The sequence below is a fragment of the Hyperolius riggenbachi genome, chromosome 7, assembly GCF_040937935.1.
Source record: "Hyperolius riggenbachi isolate aHypRig1 chromosome 7, aHypRig1.pri, whole genome shotgun sequence".
Taxonomy (NCBI): domain Eukaryota; kingdom Metazoa; phylum Chordata; class Amphibia; order Anura; family Hyperoliidae; genus Hyperolius; species Hyperolius riggenbachi.
The window spans coordinates 49,395,492-49,416,739 of record NC_090652.1 but is presented as its reverse complement, the minus strand read 5'-3'; the positions used below and the strand labels follow the sequence as shown (position 1 = coordinate 49,416,739).

General features: G+C 44.8%; 1 protein-coding gene across 1 annotated transcript in view; it reads right to left on the bottom strand.

The window, feature by feature from the left end:
• The window catches only part of LOC137525511 (serine protease 33-like), a 117,146-nt gene that overhangs the window by 40,780 nt on the left and 55,118 nt on the right, over positions 1-21,248 (bottom strand). Inside the window, exon 3 of the mRNA XM_068246636.1 lies at positions 4,603-4,871. Within this exon, the coding sequence (XP_068102737.1) occupies positions 4,603-4,871 (269 nt within the window). The remainder of the gene's footprint in view (positions 1-4,602; positions 4,872-21,248) is intronic.

Genomic DNA, 21,248 nt, shown 5'->3' with positions numbered 1-21,248 from the left:
TGGGTCACCATGAGCTGGCTGGGTAGTCTGTACCTCTCAGTGTTACAAGCCCTACTGCATAGAGCCAAATTAATCTATGCCATGCACTGAGAAGGATCAAACAATCTGTATGTATGTTGGATTATTATGGCTCTGTACAATTTAACAAGCTGACACATCATTGCATTCCAGTGGTTCTGGAGGTGTGTTTAGCTTCTAGGGGTAATAATGGTTAACTTGCATGTTTTCAGCAGTGATGCACTGGGAGACATCTCAAGCTCATTCCAACCTGAATTATCGCAAATTCTTTCTGTTTTAAGAAAGCAAACTTTTGTTTTTCTTACTCTGTTAATGGTAGGGTTTTCAAACTTTGCACAGTTGGTTGTTGGGTGACTAGGGTTATTATTCAGAAAAGTGGTTGAGCCTATAAAAGCCAATCAAAATTCACCTAATGATTTTCAAGGGGATTATTTACATTTCTGCCATTCTTGCACTGTTAATGGCACAAGCCTCAAACCTGGTATAGTTGATCATTGGGTGACTGGGGTTCAATTTCAGAAAAGGGGTGGAGCCACAAATAGCCAATCAGATTTGTTTCATTCCAATGCAAATTATTGTTGCCAAACACTGCAAAGCTCACAAACTTGGTAATTGAGTAATTGATTAATTGTGTGTTAGGGTTAGGAAAGTGGGCACAGCCAACACCAGCCAAATACATAAGCGGACAACGCAGGGTCATAAGTGGGCAGAGACAAATACAAATTGTACTGGGAAAATGTAAATAGCAGCCATTCTTACACTGTTAATGGTAGGGTTCTCAAACTTTGCACAGTTGGTTACTGGGTGACTGTGATTAATATTCAGAAAAGTGGGTGGAGCCTACAAAAAACAATCAAAAATTACCTATTGATTTTTCAGGGGAATATTTCATTGCTGCCATTCTTGCACTGTTAATGGCACAAGCCTCAAACCTGGTACAGTTGATCATTGCATGACTGGGGTTTAAATTTATATAAGGGGGTGGAGCCCCAAACAGCCAATCTGATTTGTTTCATTTTAATGCAGGTTATTGATGCCAAAGACCGCAAAGCTCACAAACTTGGTCATTGAGTAATTGAATAATTGTGTGTTAGGGTTAGGAAAAGTGGGCGCAGCCAGCACCAGCCAAATACATAATCGGGCAATGCTGGGTCATCAGTAGGCGGAGACAAATACAAATTTCACTGAGAAAATGTAAACTGCAGCAATTCTTACACTATTAATTGTAGGGTTCTAAAACTTTGCACAGTTGGTCACTGGGTGACTGAGATTAATCTTCAGAAAAGTGGGTGGAGCCTACAAAAGCCAATCAAAATCCACCTATTAATCTTTAAGGGAAATATTTAATTGATGCCATTATTGCACTGTTAATGGCACAAGCCTCTTGCACTGTTAATCACCTGTACCTGGTACAGTTGGCCATTGGGTGATTGGGGTTCAAATTCAGAAAAGGGGTGGGGCCACAGCCAATCAGATTTATTTTATTTCAACGCAAATTATTGATGCCAAAGACCGCAAAGCGCACAAACTTGGTCATTAAGTAATTTTGTGTTAGGGTTAGAAAAAGTGGGCGGAGCCAGCACCAGCCAAATACATACCTGGGCAATGCCGAGTCTTCAGTGGGCGGAGACAAACACAAATTTCACTGGGAAAATGTAAACTGCAGCCATTCTTACACTATTAATTGTAGGGTTCTAAAACTTTGCACAGTTGGTCACTGGGTGACTGGGATTAACATTCAGAAAAGTGGGTGGAGCCTACAAAAACCAATCACAATTCACCTATTGATTTTCAAGGCAAATATTTAATTGCTGCCATTTTAGCACTGTTAATGGCACAAGCCTCAAACCTGGTACAGTTGATCATTGTGTCACTGGGGTTAAATATTTAGAAAAGGGGTGGGGCCACAAACAGCGAATCAGATGTGTTTCATTTCAATGAAAATTATTCATGCCAAAGACCACAAATCTCACAAACTTGGTCATTGACTATTGACAATTGTGTGTTAGGGTTAGAAAAAGTGGCCACAGCCATCAGCAGCCAAATACATACCCGGGAAACATTAGAACATCAGTGGGTGGAGAAAATTACAAAGTTAACTGCCAGAATGTAAACTGAAATTTGGCACACACATAGTACATTACCTGGAATAAAGTATAGGATACTTTTTATTCCCATAACCAAAAAGGGGGCAGAGACAAATACAAATTTCACTGGAAAATGTAAACTGCAGCCATTCTTACACTGTTACACTGGAGGTGTGTTTAGCTTTTAAAGAGAGTCTGAAGCGAGAATAAATCTCGCTTCAGACCTCATAGATAGCAGGGGCACGTGTGCCCCTGCTAAAACGCCGCTATCCCGCGGCTTAACGGGGGTCCCTGACCCCCCAAATCCGCTCCGTACAGCGGGGGAGCGCTTCCTGGTTGGGGCAGGGCTAACCGCCGCAGCCCTGCCCCACGCGCGTCTGTCAGCGCGTATCTCCACCTCTCCCCGCCCCTCTCAGTCTTCCTTCACTGAGAGGGGCGGGGGAGAGTCGGCGATGCGCCGCTGACAGACGCAACTGGAGGCAGGGCTGCAGCCGTTAGCCCTGCCTCCAGGAAGCAATAAATCACGACCAAATCTGCGACCAAGTGTTGCAGTGGTCGCTTTGGGGGTGAAGGGACCCCCGTTAAGCCGCGCTATAGCGGCGGTTTAGCAGGGGCACACATGCCCCTGCTAACTATGAGCTCTGAAGCGAGATTTATTCTCGCTTCAGAGTCTCTTTAAGGGCAGAATGGTTAATTTGCATATATTCAGCAGTGATGCCCTGGGAGACATCTCAAGTTCACTCCAACCTCAATTATCGCAAATTCTTTCTGTTTTAAGAAAGCAAACTTTTGTTTTTCTTAACATCTTAGTAAGGGGGCTTTTTAGGACCATTGTAGTCCCTTACACACTCCAATGAGTTATGGGTCACCATGAGCTTGCTGGTTAGTCTGTACCTCTCGGTGTTACAAGCCCTACTGCATAGAGCCAAATTAATCCACGCCATGCGCTGATGAGGATCGAACAATCCCAAACTGTCTGTATGCATGTTGGATTATTATGGCTCTGTACAAATTAACAAGCTGACATATCATTGCATTCCAGCAGGTCTGGAGGTGTTTAGCTGTTAAGGGTAACAATGGTTAATTTGCATATATTTAACAGTGATGCACTGGGCGACATTTTAAGCTCACTCCAACCTGAATTATCGCAAATTCTTTCTGTTTTAAGAAAGCAAACTTTTGTTTTTCTTACACTGTCAATGGCAGGGTTCTTAAACTTTGCACAGTTGGTGACTGGGATTAGTATTCAGAAAAGTGGGTGGAGCCTACAAAAGCTAATCAAAATTCACCTATTGATTTTCAAAGGAGTGGAGCCACAGCCAATTAGATTTATTTCATTTCAATGCCAATTATTGATGCCAAAGACCACAAAGCTCACAAACTAGGTCATCCTTGAGTAATTGTGTGTTAGGATTAGAAAAAGTGGGCAGAGCTAACTCTAGCCAATTACATATCCGGGCAATGCCGGGCGACCAGCTAGTAGGGAATAATTGCACAAGTGCTTTTAGGGCGATTTCTAAAATCACCAGTGGTTAAAAAAATCTGCAAACGCTCATGGTGAGAACAAGCCCTTACACCTATTTTGGACACTTTTTCAATTGCAAAGTGCTGAAAAAAAAGTATTTTAAATGCAGGATGAAAAATTATCTACTGGGAGGCCTAGCTATAAGGCCCTGGGCCATATGCAATTCACTTTTTCTACTGAGTTTTCACCTAGGAGATAATCTTTCATCTTCAATTTAAATGAACTTCCTAGCACTTTGCAATGGAAAAGCCTGGTAAAAAATTACTGCCAAAATTATTTTGAGTATTTGTTTGCTTGCTGGTGGTGTAAAAGACATTTTGTTTACAAGTTGTGAAAATATCATCCAGGAGAAAACTAAGGTGAAAAAGTCTATTGCATACGGGCCCTGGTCTTCAAAATGTGATAATAGCCAGTATGGGGGCTTTGCCAGTTGCCACTGATGTCGGTGCAATTTGCAAAACTGTTTTTGGAGAAATTTGTGGTGAAATTTGCGATGAAATTCTCACAAGATTACCAGAGCAATTTTCGCTCGCCTACAGGCAACACAAGCTTCAATTAAAAGCCGGGGGGACATGCACAGAAGGGATAAAGTAAGAAGCGTATGGGGACTGGCTGGCCTGTGCCTGTATTCTCATGATCGTGGCAGGCAGTCGGGCCGGTCTTTCATGTGCCCACTGTACTATGTAGATGTAGAGAAGTTGTCCAATCAAGATTGTTTGGTTAACTTGGGGGACAGCTTTAGCATTGACAAAATGCCTAGAATAACACCTGGGTGGTGTCATCACGGAACTCTGTTTGCGGCATACAGACCATCAGCTTTTTACCACCATTTTTCTTGCTGTGGGCGCTCCATCCAGCTTTACCGGGGACCTGAAATGGATCGATCTATAAAAAGTATGAGTCACTGCTCTTCCCCCAATCAAAATCTACTTCTCATGCATCAAGTAGTATATCCCAAGTTTATAAGTTTACCTTGATAGGACGTTCTACCCCAGCCAGTTACCCAGCAATCCAGACCACAAGGGAAGGTGACGGAGGAGGATGGCAGGCAGATAGGCATGATGTATTCAGTGTAATCCACGGGACTTGACAACTGTGCCAAGGAAATGTCTCCAATGCTTTCCACACCCATATAATAAGGGTTTACGACAACCGTTGTTAATGTTCTGTTAACTGTGTGAGGACTGTCCATATAAAGCTGGTATTGGCCTAGATAAACTGTGTAATATGACATATTCAACCTTTAAAAAGAAGAACAACACAACATCTATTACTGAGATGCCTTTTGCTGACAGATAACTGCAGTACAACAATTTCCAAGCATAAAGACTTGTATTTGGGTAATAATGTTTCTCTCCCTCCATGGATCTGAGAGGAAAATCGAACTATAACAAGTAACTTGTTTCTATATATCTTATATAAAGTTTAGATAATTTACACAGAAAATCTAGCTGCAAACAGTTTCAACAGTATATGATTTATTCCTGTGATACAATGACAGTGGCCATAATCTGTTTGTCATCACCCAGGCAAGCTGCTCTGCATCTCCACCCCTCAGCCTGTGAAAGCTTCACTCCCCTCTCCTCCTCCCTCCTCCCCTCTGCCTCTGAAATCTCTGGCTGGTAATGACTCCTCCTCCTGCCCATACTGTGCTCCCATAAGCCCTTGCTACATAAGTCTCAGAGTGCCAAGGCACTGGAAAAGTTATGGGCGAGGCTTGTTTAGTTTATAGGCAATTAGAGTATTAAAAGAAAAAAAAAAGTATTTGGCTTGAGGAATGCCCTATAAACTATATGAAAGGAACACAATTATCAATGAATAAAAGTTTATCTCAGATCCACTTTGAAGGATACCCGAGGTGACATGTGACATGAGATAGACGTGTATGTACAGTGCCTAGCACACAAATAACTATGCTGTGTTCCTTTTTTCTTATGAGTTACACATCAGGTATGTACGTGGTATGGACAGCTGTAAAATAATTCTTAACAAAGAGACAAACCCCTCCAACTTTTTTTCCCTGTTCTATCCCTCCTAAACACATGGGGCTTGATTCACAAAGCGGTGCTAACCTACTTAGCACGTCTAAAGTCTTTAGACGCGCTAACCAGGGTGCTAAGTAGGTTAGCACCGGATTTCTCAATCAGATCGCGCGCTAACTTTGCGCGCACAAAGTTTTACGCGCGCAAAGTTTTACGCGCGCTAAGTCCCATAGGCTTTAATGGGCACTTCGCGCGGTGCGCCCTGTGCTCTGTGCAGTACGCGCGTAAAGTTTTACGCGCATAAAGTTTTGCGCGCGTTAAGTTTTATGCGCAAAAAGCTTGTTTAGACATGCTAAGGGGGTTTTCACAGGCGTGCTAACAGTTAGCACTGCTTTGTGAATCAAGCCCCTTGTATCCTTTTAAATTAGCTATCCAGTCATGGCTTTCATCCATCCATGTCTCGGTTATTCCCACAATGTCATAGCCATTGTCATTCAGAATGAACTCTAGTTCGTCTATTTTATTTGCAAGGCTCCGAGCATTGGTTACCATGCACTTTATATTTTTACCACCACATTTACCAATTTTGTTTACATGAAATGGGCTACTTGAAGTTTTACCAACCTCCTTAATCTTTATACTAGCCCCACCCCCCCCCCCATAATGTTAGGCTCCCACTGTCTTTTTACCTTATCTTGTCTACATATTGAGACTTTATCCTCCCGCCTCCCCCCCAGATCCTAGTTTAAAATCTCCTCATATACATATATATATATATATATATATATACTAGCTGGTCGCCCGGCGTTGCCCGGGTATGTAATTGGCTAGTGTTAGCTCTGCCCACTTTTTCTAATCCTAACACACAATTACTCAAGGATGACCTAGTTTGTGAGCTTTGTGGTCTTTGGCATCAATAATTGGCATTGAAATGAAATAAATCTAATTGGCTGTGGCTCCACTCCTTTGAAAATCAATAGGTGAATTTTGATTAGCTTTTGTAGGCTCCACCCACTTTTCTGAATATTAATCCCAGTCACCCAGTGACCAAATGTGCAAAGTTTAAGAACCCTGCCATTGACAGTGTAAGAAAAACAAAATTTGCTTTCTTAAAACAGAAAGAACTTGCAATAATTCAGGTTGGAGTGAGCTTAACACGTCGCCCAGTGCATCACTGTTGAATATATGCAAATTAACCATTGCTACCCTTAAAAGCTAAACACACCTCCAGAACCACTGGAATGCAATGATGTGTCATCTTATTAATTTGTATAGAGCCATAATAATCCAACACGCATACAGATTGTTTTATATTGTTTGATCCTCATCAGTGCATGGCATGGATTGATTTGGCTCTATGCAGTAGGGCTTGTAACACCGACAGGTACAGACTAACCAGCAAGCTCATGGTGACCCAGAACTCATTGGAGTGTGTAAGGGACTACAATGGTCCTAAAAGCCCCCTTACTAAGATGTTAAGAAAAACAAAAGTTTGCTTTCTTAAAACAGAAAGAATTTGCGATAATTCAGGTTGGAGTGAGCTTGAGATGTCTCCCAGTGCATCACTGCTGAATATATGCAAATTAACCATTCTACCCTTAGAAGCTAAACACACCTCCAGTGTAACAGAGTAAGAATGTCTGCAGTTTACATTTTCCAGTGAAATTTGTATTTGTCTCTTTTTGGTTATGGGAATAAAAAGTATCCTATACTTTATTCCAGGTAATGTACTATGTGTGTGCCAAATTTCATTCAAATCCGTTCAGCTGTTTTTGCCATTTATATTAGTAGGATATATATATAATTTACAAAAACAAAGTAAAAAGTACAAAGACACACAGCATGAAGGTCTGAACGTTGTTTTGCGGGAGCATGCAGTCGTTGGTCAGAAACCAGGATAGTCCTAACAACTTTGCTAGTTCCTGGGAACTACAAGTTTTGAGTGTTCTATGCTGGCTCTTGCTGGCCGATTTGTAGCCCGTAGGCACTTAATGTGCAATTCCAGAAATAATACAATTTCCCCAGATTTTGACGTCTCCATCTGCAGAGACCTTTGTACAATCCTTACTTGCTGTGATCAGGGCCAGCCCTAGATTTTTTGCCGCCTGAGGCAAATTTAGAAAAAAAATTGTTTCACCCCGCTTCATGAGCGGGCCAGCCCTGGCTGTGATATGAAAATTTCAAAGGTTTCCTGCTCACCTTTGAACTTTGCAGACTCAGTCAGTCTGATTGTATTTTGAGACCAACAAGTAGCTGTTTACATGTATAAACTTCAAAGCAATTCAAACACTTCCGGCCCAACTGGTCGGGTAATTGTCTAATTAAGAGTTTTCTTGCTAGAGGGTAGGTAGATTTTCCGAATTAAATGTCCAGGTTTCTTTGGGCTATTCAACGTAACTGGTTGTAACAAACTTACCGGGTAGCTGTGAGTCCCGCGGTGTCCGTCCTGGCGTGTCAGGCAGGACTCGTTCGCGCGTGCGATCTCCTGCTCTGGCGGCATCCCTCCGGCGGTGTCTTCTGGGTCGCACGCGACCCAAAGGTCGCATCGCGCGTACGTGAGCCACAGCGGCTCTTACAGTTTAAGGAGGCAGGTCTGACGTTGGACCCTCCTCCTGTGGGCTGGGCTCATTCCCTCTTCCAGAGTATATAGGCCAGGCGAGACATTTGCTCGCCGGCAGAGCCGGATTAAGGCTAAATGGGGCCCTAAGCAAAGTAACTGATTTGGGCCCCCCCATCATGTCGTAATAGAATCAGAAGATGCAGCTGCACAGCAACATGCCACACACACCGGGGCAGCCGAGCTACTGGTTGCTATGGGCAACAGCCCGCTTTCCTCTGTGGGTGCACAATGCAGGGAATAACAGCGGGAAAATGCAGAGTGAGAGATGAATGGCTGGGACATTTGCACTCAGGGGCTGGGACACCCCTGTGAAGAGGGCGCCAGATATCACAGCAGCAGCACGTTCCCCCTGCATCTCCAGCCTGGCAATAGCAGAAAGCTCTGGACACCGCCAAACCGGAAGCCGTTCCCCAGACAGAATTACATAACCACCCCCACCACCGAACAACCGATTTCCTCTCAAACTAGACAGCCACCATGCAGCCTCCATCCCAGTGGATACGATAGTCCAGCAGAGAAGGCAGCCGCAGTGGGGGAGAATGACAGCACCAGATGACTCACATTCACCTATTGCGATCCAAGCAATAGAGGACCCGTCATCTGGAGCCCATCTGTCTCCTCTAGAGTGCTGCCGCTCTGTTACTACTACTATTACTACTTCCTACTTCCTGTCTGATCTGAGAATCAGGAAGTTCAGAGCGAGCGCCTGCACTGTAGAAGATACAGATGGGTTTCAGATGACGGGATCTCTATCACTTGGATCATGGATAGGTGAGTGAGCGTTTGCCATCTGCTGCTATCATTCTTGCTGCAGCTGTGGTTCTCTGTGGGAAGGGAGGGAGGAGTAGGCAGTGGCAGAGCACACAGTAGTAGGAGGGGGACCTAAGAGGAGAGCCTGGCTCTGAAGACAATCAGCAGTGCACGGCATCATTTGACAAGCCAAGACAAGACAAATAACATTTATATCGCGCTTTTCTCCTGGCGGACTCAAAGCGCCAGAGCTGCAGCCACTAGGACGCGCCCTATAGGCAGTAGCAGTGCTAGAGAGACTTGCCTAAGGTCTCCTACTGAATAAGTGCTGGCTTACTGAACAGGCAGAGACGAGATTCGAACCCTGGTCTCCTGTGTCAGAGGCAGAGCCCTTAAAGGGACTCCAAGCAGTGCCTGTGGGTATGCCTTTAAGCATACCCACAACTAATTAATTACATCCTCACACCTACCAGCATGATGTTTGTAATTATATCCCCCTGGGTTCCTTATATTTCATTATATTTTATTGCATTGTGCTGAATCGAGCTGTCGACTTTAGAGAAAAGTCGTCCTGTGTAATACAATGTAACTATGGAAAGATGCATATCATTTTGAAGCTCTCTTTCTCCTCTTTCCAATGATAGATAAACTGCCACCCTACGCCTTTTAGTTTTCGCTATTTTCGTGATCGAAATTGCCGTGGCCACGATTTCAATCTCGAAAATAGCAAAAATTAAAAAGCATAGGGCGGCGGTTTATATATCATTGGAAAGAGGAGAAAGAGAGCTTTAAAATGATATGCATGTTTCCATAGTTACTGCACTGCTCAGAGTCCCTTTAACCATTATACCATCCAGCCACCGTTGACAGGATGGCGAGGGCTGGTTTATGTGCTGATGGGGCCCCTTTGACTCTGAACAGGGCCCCAAGCGACTGCTTTTGTTGCCTGGTTGGTAATCCGGCCCTGCTCGCCGGCCTTGATACTAATCAGTTCACTGGTTTCAGGTCTAGCTAGAAAGCCTTTCTGAGATACATTGATATATTGTGTAGACGCACAATATATATGTACTCCAGTTAGTCAGTCGTTTGTTATTTTCGTATTAGATTATTATTACTATTGTATATTATCTGTGTACCGACTTTTGCCTGCCCTTTGACTCCGCTTTAGCCTGACGATTCTGTACCTCACTCATCTGATTTCTGTTACGGACTCGGCCTGACCCTGACTCTGTTATTGTCTGATCCTTGCAATACAACTGACATCTGATACATGTGTATGACCCTGCTCGAATTGACTACGATTTAGCTTACGACTTTGTACCTTGATAACGCTAAAAACTTGTGCACAAGTTCTGACCGGTTAGACTACACATTGTACTATTTCTGTATTTATCTGTTCATTGTCTCATCATGCACCAGCGTGATACTGGTCTATTCAATGCAGACAATTGTAGTTTCCTTGCTGGAAACTGAATGCAAATGTAATTTACATTGACATACAGAAACTCAAAATAGCAGCTTCCTTCAGCCAGGTGACAATTATACCCCCAAAGCCAGATGGCTTCTGAACATACATACACATCTGAAATAGTACACAGCAGACAGAAAAATGAAAAAAATATGGCTTCTGTATTATATGCAATATCACAAATGGCTGCTATATTATGACACCTCCCCTTTTCAAAATGGTGCACCGTAGAGGATTCCCACGAATAATCTTGCCAGCGCCTACACTGATGGTTCTGCTTGATGGGACAGTCCATCGGCATTCCCATGATTACTCCCCTTCCTATGTTGAATGGTTAAGTTATATTGCTGGAGAACTAAGCTCCACCTCAACAATTTGCCATTGTCACCAGAAACCCAATGTAACCAACGAAGAGGGTTGTGGTCGGTGACAACCGTGAATATGTGACTGTAGAGATAGTGCTGCAGCATTTGTAGGGCCCATACAATTGCCAAGCACTCCTTCTCTATGGGGGCATAAGCTACCTCCCGGGGTAGCAGCTTCCGACTTAAATACAGAATCGGATGTTCTTCTCCAGCTTGGTTTACCTGGCTTAACACAGCACCTAGGCCAAAGGCAGAGGCATCCGTCTGGACTACAAACCGTCGGCTAAAGTCTGGCGCTTGCAACACTGGAGGGCTGGCGAGGGCCCTCTTCAGAGCTGTGAATGACTGTTCACATTCTAGCATCCAGAGGATCTGCCTGGGCAGCTTCTTTTTTTGTGAGGTCTGTCAATGGCTTGGCAAGGGCACTGTAGTTGGGGACAAACTTTCTGTAGTACCCAGAAGTTCCTAAGAAGGACTGGATCTGTTTCTTTGTTTGGGGGGTGGGCCAGGGCACAATGGCATCTACCTTCCCAGTATCTGGACGAATCTCTCCTCCCCTACCACATGTCCCAGGTACTGTACCTGCTTCATACCTATCTGACATTTGTTAGGCTTGACTGTTAGTCCCGCTGCAGTGATTCGTCCCAGGACCTGTGACAGCTGCGCTAAGTGGTTTTCCCAGTTGGCACTAAACATGGCAATGTCATCTAGGTAGGCAACAGCGCAGTGTTCCAATCCATCCTGGAAACCTTTTACAACCCTTTGGAAGGTGGCTGGGGCATTTTTCATCCCAAAATGCATCACATTCAACTCAAACAGACCCGAGGGGGTGATAAAGGCAGATTTCTCCCATGCCTCAGTCATTAGCGGGACCTGCCAGTATCCTGGACTAAAATCTACAATTGTTAGATATTGCGCATCGGCTAGCTTATCTAACAACTCGTCCACCCTCGGCATTGGGTAAGCATCTGAAGCAGTTATCAAATTTAGTTTTCGATAATCTACACAGAACCGGGTGGTCTGGTCCTGTTTGGGTACTAGCACTACAGGTGAAGCCCATGTGCTGTGTGACTGTTGGATCACCCCTAGTGACAGCATTTCCTCAATCTCCTTGCTGATGTTGGCCTGAACCTCAGGCGAGACTCTATACACTGACTGTCTAACTGGCTTGTGTTTTCCGGTATCAACATGGTGTACAGCCAAGCTGGTCAGGCCAGGGCAGGCTGTAAAGGTACCACGGTAGAGGGTCAGCACATCAGATAGCCCAGCCTGCTGCTCTGCTGTCAACTCCGGATTGATCTGCACCTCGGTAACAGTCGGTCTCCTGGGTGGCAGACAGGATGTCAACCAGGGCCTCTACTGCACCGTCCAGTGACCAACTGTGCAAAGTTTGAGAACCCTGCCAGTAACAGTGTAAGAATGGCCACAGTTTATATTTTCCTAGTGAAATTTATATTTGGCTCCGCCCACTTTTTGTAACCTTGACACACAGTCACTCAATGACCAAGTTTGTGAGCTTTCAGGTTCCTGGCATCGAAAATGTGTGAATGGAAGCAGTTTATCCACCAAGAAAGTCTGATTGGCTGTTTGTGGCCCCGCCCCTTTAGTGAATTTGGACCCCAGTCACCCAATGACCGACTGTAGCAAGTTTGAAGCCTCTGCCATTAACAGTGTAAGAATGGCAGCAGTTGCAATATTCCCCTTGAAAATCAATAGGTGACTTTTGATTGGCTGTTGTAGGCTCCACTCACTTTCCTGAATATTAATCTCATTCACCCAGTGACCAAGTGTGCCAAGTTTGAAAACCCTGCCATTAACAGTGTAAGAATGGCTGCAGATTTTTCCATTTAAAATGAATGTCTGAAATTTCATTGGCTGTTTTATGCCCCGCCCACTTTTCCTGAATTTGTAACCTCAGTCACCAAGTGACCAACTGTGCCAAGTGTGGGGACTCTGGCTCAATTACTGTGAGAATGGCAGCCTTTTACATTTTTTTCACTTGAATGGGTGGAATGTGATTGGCTGTAGCTCCGCCCAGGTGTGCAGGGGGGACGCGAGACCCCTAAAACATATCATCCCAGGTAGTAAGGGATCAGTATACCAAGTTTCGGTCAAATCGGTAAAGGCGTTTTCGTGTGATCACACACACACACACACACACACACACACACACACACACACACACACACACACACACACACACACACACACACACACACACACACACACACACACACACACACACACACACACACACACACACACACACACACACACACACACACACACACACACACACACACACACACACACACACACACACACTACATACATATACACACACACACACACACACACACACACTACATACATATACACACACACACACTACATACATATACAGTATATATACACACACACACTACATATATACACACACACACACACACACACACACACACACACACACACTACATACATATACACACACACACACACACACACACACACTACATACATATACACACACACACACTACATACATATACACACACACACACACACACTACATATATACACACATATATACACATATACATCCGGTTTTATATATAGATATACAGTACAGACCAAAAGTTTGGACACACCTTCTCATTCAAAGAGTTTTTTTTTATTTTCATGACTATGAACATTGTAGATTCACACTGAAGGCATCCAAACTATGAATTAACACATGTGGAAGTATAGTACATGACCAAAAAGTGTGAAAACACTGAAAATATGTCATATTCTAGGTTCTTGCTTGGGCTAAAGAACACAAGGAATGGACTTTAGACCAGTGGAAATCTGTGCTTTGGTCTGATGAGTCCAAATTTGAGATTTTTGGTTCTAACCACCGTGTCTTTATGCGATGCAGAAAAGGTGAACGGATGGTCTCTACATGCCTAGTTCCCACCGTGAAGCATGGAGGAGGAGGTGTGATGGTGTGGGGGTGCTTTGCTGGTGACACTGTTGGGGATTTATTCAAAATTGAAGGCATACTGAACCAGCATGGCTACCACAGCATCTTGCAGCGGCATGCTATTCCATCCGGTTTGTGTTTAGTTGGACCATCATTTATTTTTCAACAGGACAATGACCCCAAACACACCTCCAGGTTGTGTAAGGGCTATTTGACCAGGAAGGAGAGTGATTGGGTGCTGCGCCAGATGACCTGGCCTCCAGTCACCAAACCTGAACCCAATCAAGATGGTTTGGGGTGAGCTGGACCGCAGAGTGAAGGCAAAAGGGCCAACAAGTGCTAAGCATCTCTGGGATCTCCTTCAAGACTGTTGGAAGACCATTTCAGGTGACTACCTCTTGATGCTCATCCAGAGAATGCCAAGAGTGTGCAAAGCAGTAATCAAAGCAAAAGTTGGCTACTTTGAAGAACCTAGAATATGACATATTTCAGTTGTTTAACACCTTTTTGGTTATTTACTATACATGTGTTAATTCATAGTTTTGATGCCTTCAATGTGAATCTACAATGTTCATAGTCATGACAATAAAGAAAACTCTTTGAATGAGAAGGTGTGTCCAAAATTTTGGTCTGTACTGTATATACAAAAGATTTACAAAAAACAAAGTAAAAAGTACAAAGACACACAACAAGTTTGCTCATAAACAAAATAAAAACGGGAATAGAACGTTACCAGCATGAAGGTCTGAACGTTGTTTGCGGGAGCATGCAGTCGCTGGTCAGAAACCAGGATAGACCTAGCGTCTTTGCTAGCTCCTGGGAACTACAAGTTTTGAGTGTTCTATGCTGATCCTTATAGGCCGATTTGTAGCCCGGAGGCACTTAATGTACAATTCCAGAAATAATGCAAATTCCCCAGATTTTGACGTCACCATGCGCAGAGACCTTTGTACAATCCTTATTTGCTGTGATATGCAAATTTCAAAGGTTTCCTGCTCACCTTTGAACTTTGCAGACTCAGTACGATTGTATTTTGAGAACAACAAGTTGCTGTTTACACGTATAAACTTCAAAGCAATTCAAACATTTCTAGCCCAACTGGTCGGGTAATTGTCTAATTAAGAGTTTCCTTGCTAGAGGCTCGGTAGATTTTCCTAATTAAATGTCCAGGTTTCTTTGGGCTATTCAAGGTAACTGGTCTATTCAATGCAGACAATTGTAGTTTCCTTGCTGGAAACTGAATGCAAATGTAATTTACATTAACATACAGAAACTCAAAATAGCAGCTTCCTTCAGCCAGGTGACAATTATAACCCCAAAGCCAGATGGCTTCTGAACATACATACACATCTGAAATAGTACACAGCAGACAGAGAAATAAAAAATATGGCTTCTGTATTATATGCATTATCACAAATGGCTGCTATATTATGACAGAGCCCGCCAGGAATAGCGGTAAATTTGCATTGCGAACACAAAATTTGATGTTCGGTCCATCACTAAGCATCAGTGAGGTTCATTAATGAACCTACTGACATGAATGATAGCCTTATTTATTCATTAGATATGGTTTTAATCTACATTGATAATTAACTTGATGAAATAAATATTGTGCTTGATTTATTAACTTTAGTGCTGTGAAGAAGAGCAAGTTAAATTAACTTACATGTCCTAATGACATTAGCAGAGGTAGTGACAGAGCGGCCGCGCTATGCACGCTACAGGCAGCGCAGCGTGTGCTCCTTAGCAATGGCTGCTCGTTGAGCAGTCCTTCGTTAATTAAATACTTCCGTACAAGCAGTCTCTGCCCTCTCAAGGACCAGAGACTGCTGGTACGTTAAAACGTCACTTACCGTCAATTCGCCGCAATTATCCACCTCTCCTGCCACTCCGTCCCCGCTGCAGGCTCCTCTCTCTGACATCTCTATGATGGTAGAGCGCTGTGCACCGGTCAGGAGCAGCATTCATTGGCATTCACACTGTCAATCAGGGTTGCTCATCAGGAGCTCGTGATCACGTATTACCTGTGATCACGAGCATTTTTTGGCTTCAAATTTGGGAAAATTCGAAAGTCGTGATCAATACAGATCACGGCATTCGAATTCATGTACATTCATGATTAGCGCGAATTCGATCATTATCACAGGTTAAATCTGTGATCACAAATTCAATTGCGCACGTGCAGTAACCATTGGATGACGTCACATCGTTGGGCCAATCAGAGGGCCCCCAGCCGAGGAACTAGCAACCAATCAGAGGAGGGGAGCCTGGCCCTCCCCTCCTCTATATAAGGTGGGGGCCATTTTAGGATCTCGTCCTTGCTTGTGACTTGTGGTACTGAGAGCATCTCCAGTGCTACTGTGTGTCTTAGCCATACCTCCCAACTTTTTGAGATGAGAAACCGGGACACTTAAGCCACGCCCCGACCACGCCCCCAACCACACCCCCCGACACACCCCTAGTCAAAAATATATATATATATATATATATATATATATATATATATATATATATATATATATATATATGTATATATATATATATATATATATATATTGGGGAGAAGGGTGAGGGTGCCCATGGGTGTGGAGGTAAACGGTAAAAAGAAGGATCGAGGCGCCAGCCACGGCTGTGGTGTGCGGGATGCGGGTCAAGCTTGTCCCCCCTCCCTCCGAATGTGCCCCCCAGTGTCCCCCTGTATGGCGGGATACGAGCGCAGCAGAGCGGCAGTCTTACCATTCCTCTTCGCATATGGGCATCTCGTCTTCTCCGGCCGCTTCCTGTGACGTCACAGGAAGTAGTTGGAAGACGAGATGCCAGTACGCGAGGAAGATGGTAAGACTGCCGCTCTGCTACGCTCGTATCTCGCCATACAGGGGGACACTGGGGGGCACATTCGGAGGGAGGGGGGACAAGCTTGACCCGCATCCCGCACACCACAGCCGCGGCTGGCGCCTCGATCCTTCTTTTTCCTCCGCTGCCTCCTCTGCTGCCAGCCGGGACAAAGGGGGGCTATCCCGGGACAGCGGGACCCCTCCCCCAACCCGTGACGGTCCCGGCGAAATCGGGACGGTTGGGGCCCCTGGTCTTAGCAAGGTCTTTTCACTGTGAAAACAGAGCGTTTTGCATTCTAACCACATTCTGAACACCTTTATTATATTGCTGTATAGATAGAGAATGATTTGAGTGTTATAGTTTTCAGTCAGCTAGTGTATACTGTGCTATGCTAGTGTTAGGTTTGTGTGCAGGCTAGGCCTGCTAGCCTAGGGTAGCCTTAGCCTACTAGTCTCTGTAGGTTAGGGATTAGTTAGCTGTTGTGTAGTTCATCATTTGTACTGTTTATTACTTCATTTAGTGTTAGACTAGCAGCTGCAGTACTAGTTAGCACGTAGCAGCAGGCAGGCCAGCATCTGTTTGGTTATTTTCTGACTGCTGCATCTGCCTTGACTGTATTGATTGCAGTGTGACAGTCAGAAAGTCTTTTAGTGTCACTGTCTGTCACTCTTGTTAGTACTTAGTGCTACATTTACTTCATCCACTATAGTGTAGTGTGATGTCTGTCACTCAATGACCATTTACGTGCAGCTACCTGTCATAGTTTGTGACTTGTTCTACTGACCAAGTGACCTGTCTTCTAGTCTACTGCTAGTTAAAAAAAAAACAACAACAACAAAAAAAACCTTTCAATTTTTTTTTGTCACCAACCCACCCCTCTTTATTACATTTTACACCATTTCTCACTATATATATATATATATATATATATATATATATAGATAGATAGATAGATAGATAGATAGATAGATAGATAGATAGATAGATAGATATTTTATATATAGATATATATAATTTGTTGTTGTTGTTGTATTTGTACTGTATAATGACTGGCAGAGGTACTAGAGGGTGAGGAACCACCAGGAAAGGCAGCGCCATTGTCGCCACCACTGCCAGCAGCTCTGTGACTGGTCCGCCGCCAGCCACTGGCCGCACAGTTGTGGAGGAGGGTGCAGAGGTGCAGCAGCAGCATGTTGCGCCCATCTTTGCCATGGGTCATCGTCGCCGGCACATTGACCAGAGTCAGGCACAGACTGTCGTGGAACTGATGGCTGAGCAGCAGGCCACCGATTCAAGCCAGACCTCCACCGAGACTAGTGCCACCACCAGCACACCGGTCCGCAGCAGCAGCAGCCGCCGCCGGCCACCACCGCTTGAGGTCATCTTGACACCAGCAGCCACCAGCCTGCCCTCAGTGAGCTTGCTGTTTACTCCAAGGACCACGAGCGAGTTGAGGGCTGTTGTGTCAGACTTTGAGGATGAGGTCATGGGGACAGGCGAGGAGGAGTTTGAGATGAAGGAGATGTTGTCGGCGAAACAACAACGTGATTTTGATGATGAAGAGGAGGGGCCTGATCCAGGGAATGTTGGGCCAGAAGAGGTGGTTGGGGGCTTAGAGGAGCTGTTTGGTGAGGATGATGATGATTATGATGATGATGATGATGAGGTGCGGGACCGTCCCTATGTGCCACAGTTGGGTGAAGGCATCTCGGAGGAGGCAGCTCTGGCACAGAGGGGAAGCAGCATGGCAACCAGGGGCAGGGCCAGTAGAGGACATGGAAGGCAGGAGCCACAGCCTGCTACTTCAGCTGCTACTACCACCGGCACCCGCACCAGTCAAACCCAAACCAAAGGGAAAAAAGCCCAGCATTCAAGCCCAGGGGCGTATCGATAGGGGTGCACATAGGGCACCTGCCATGGGCGCCCCTTGTCACTCACCTGGGGGGGAGCATTCCCCTGTAGACAATAAATCACCCCTTTCGGTCCGTCAAGAGAGCGGGACTGTCTGTATGTGTGCTCCGCTCGTGGTGGCCTATTTACTTCTGCTGCTCCCCGCTGCTCTGCCTCCGGCTTCTGTGGTTGCCATAGCAACGTCGGTGACTCGATTCCCCCTAGTGATCCTCGGATGTCTCAATCCACGAATTCGGCAACCACGGGCGTTGTTAAAAAAAACTCAGCCTCCGGCGTGATTGGTTCGGTATTATGAAATGTGTCCACGCCACAACGCTGATTTCCGGTCATGAATGAGGCAATCACGGCCAGATCCACGGCCAGATCCAGATTTTCTTTTAACGTTAATAGCAAAACCCCCATACATGCTACAATCCCCCAAATTGCATGGATTATTAAGGTGATAAGGGGCTACAACTTAAACAAAAACCATTCCAAAAATATTTTTTTGTTTTTGAGAAAATGGATTTTAAAGTGAAATCAACACTTCAAATGGGGCTATCAATTGGTAATAAGTGGATTTAAACAGGGAAATACACGTTAAGCAATCACAGAGGTGAAGGTGAGTCCCAATGGCACTTGGCGGTGATGGTACCACTGGAGGAGGATGAGTGGCTGACGCCAAAAAGACCCAGAGTGGTTTTTGTAATTTTTGGGGGGTTTTTTTTGCAGCGATTAGCAATGACATAACTGCAGAGTTATCAGTGGACCTGGGCAGTGTGAATGCAGAGTGTAGTAGCGACTGAGTCAGGAGGACAAACCAGACGGTCGGTTCGGCAGCACAAAAGGGCCATGGCAACTCGCTGGTAGTACCACACCCGAAAAATGAACCAAGGTAGGCAGGTAGTAACTTTCTTTAGAAAGGCAGGCATGGTTAACACATTGCAGCAGCCACTTCATGTCCCCCTTTGTCCGACAATAGGGGCCAGGAAGGCAGTGCAACATGTGCACACCCCTGGGAAACAAGTGGGCCTTGGCAACAAGATCTTCATTATCCTCGTAGTCCCATATCACATGCCTGTCCTCTTCCTATGCCGTGTCTTCCTCCCCAAGCCGCCATCCCCGTACAATGCCTGCGGCGCTCTGCTCCTCCTCCTCAGCATTCAGGTTAGGGACCTCCAACTCTTTCACCTCCTCCACTACCTGTGAGCTCTCTTGTGCTGCCATCTGCTCCTTATCCAGCTGCCTCAAGGTTGCCTCCCCATGCTCAATTAAATTGCACATTGCCTGGTCCAGCAGGCAAACCATGGGCACCCACTGACACACGGAGGCCCGCTCCTCGCTGACCATCTTGCTTGCCTCCATGAAGGGACTCAGCACCAGGCATACTTGCTGAATCAGTGTCCACTGAGTTGCACTGATGATGGGGACTTGCTGTTTGCTGGGGACACTTGGGTCTAAGGGTGGCCACTAATGATCCAATCTTTTTCATCCAATCTTACCAAATAGATGTAGTAGAAGAGTAAACTGATGGAATATATTAATTGGGTACTATAGGCAGTTCCCTTATATTAGATAGAAATGGTAAGATTGGATGAAAAAGAAAACCTAGCAAAAAGAAGGGCTTTTGGTAGATATGTTACTCACCAATGTCTGAAATGGAAACTTGAAATTACTGTTTCGGGGGACGGTGATCCTGAAGAGATCAAAAGGATCAAGGATTTGTTGCACAAGAGTCAGTATGATTGGCACGCTTCTTTGATTCTGGAGAGGGATTATGGTAAAAATCTCTCGCCAGATCCTTACCAGAATTGCAAACAAAGTGTAGCAGTTAAGATAATTTATGGTCTCAAGGATAGTACAAGATCTCCGGTGAAGTCCAGAGCAGGGATTTTGGAAATCGTGAGATCCTTTTATTCTGAACTTTTGGGTAACAGACCTCTTGATGAGATGGTGATGGAATCTTTCATGTGTAATATTCCAGGACTGGAACATTTAGATGTTCCTCTGATGTTTTTGATGGAAAGAATCTCTGCTAAAGAAGTGGTGAAAGCCATTGATCAGCTTGCTATAAACAAAAAAAAAACCCAGGGCCAGATGGCTTGACGGCCGAATGTTATAAGGTTTTCAAAGACATTCTGGCACCTGAATTGGCAGAGGTCTTTAATTGCAGTCTTGCAGAGGATGAGCTTCCTCCCTCTATGAGAGAATCAGCAATCATTCTTTTGTCAAAGGGTAAATATCCTTCAATGATTGAGAATTGGCGGCCCATCAGCCTTCTCAATGTTGATCGAAAGATTCTGGCTAAAATAATTTTTGGGTGTTTAAGTCAGGTGGCAAATGAGGTGCTTTCTTGCCAGCAACACTGTTCTGTCCAGGGGAGAAGTACTTTTTCAGCAGTATTGACGGTCCGGGAGATCTTGGAGAGATGCAGGGCTGCTGGTTGGGGAAAATACTTACTGGCGTTGGATCAGGCTTTTGATCGTGTCGTTGGAAAGGCTTTTGATTGTTGGAAAGGCTTTTGATCGTGTCAATCATGAGTATCTGTGGATGCTCCTTAGTAAATATTGTCTGCCAGAGAGGTTCATCAATTGGCTTAAAGTTTTGTATAAAGGTGCTGAAAGTTTCCCACTTGTTAATGGTTGGGTTGGACAGACCTTTGAGGTTAGATCAGGGGTGCGCCAGGGGTGTCCTTTGAGTGCCTCGCTATATGCTTTTGCCATAGATCCTTTTATAAGTAGGATCG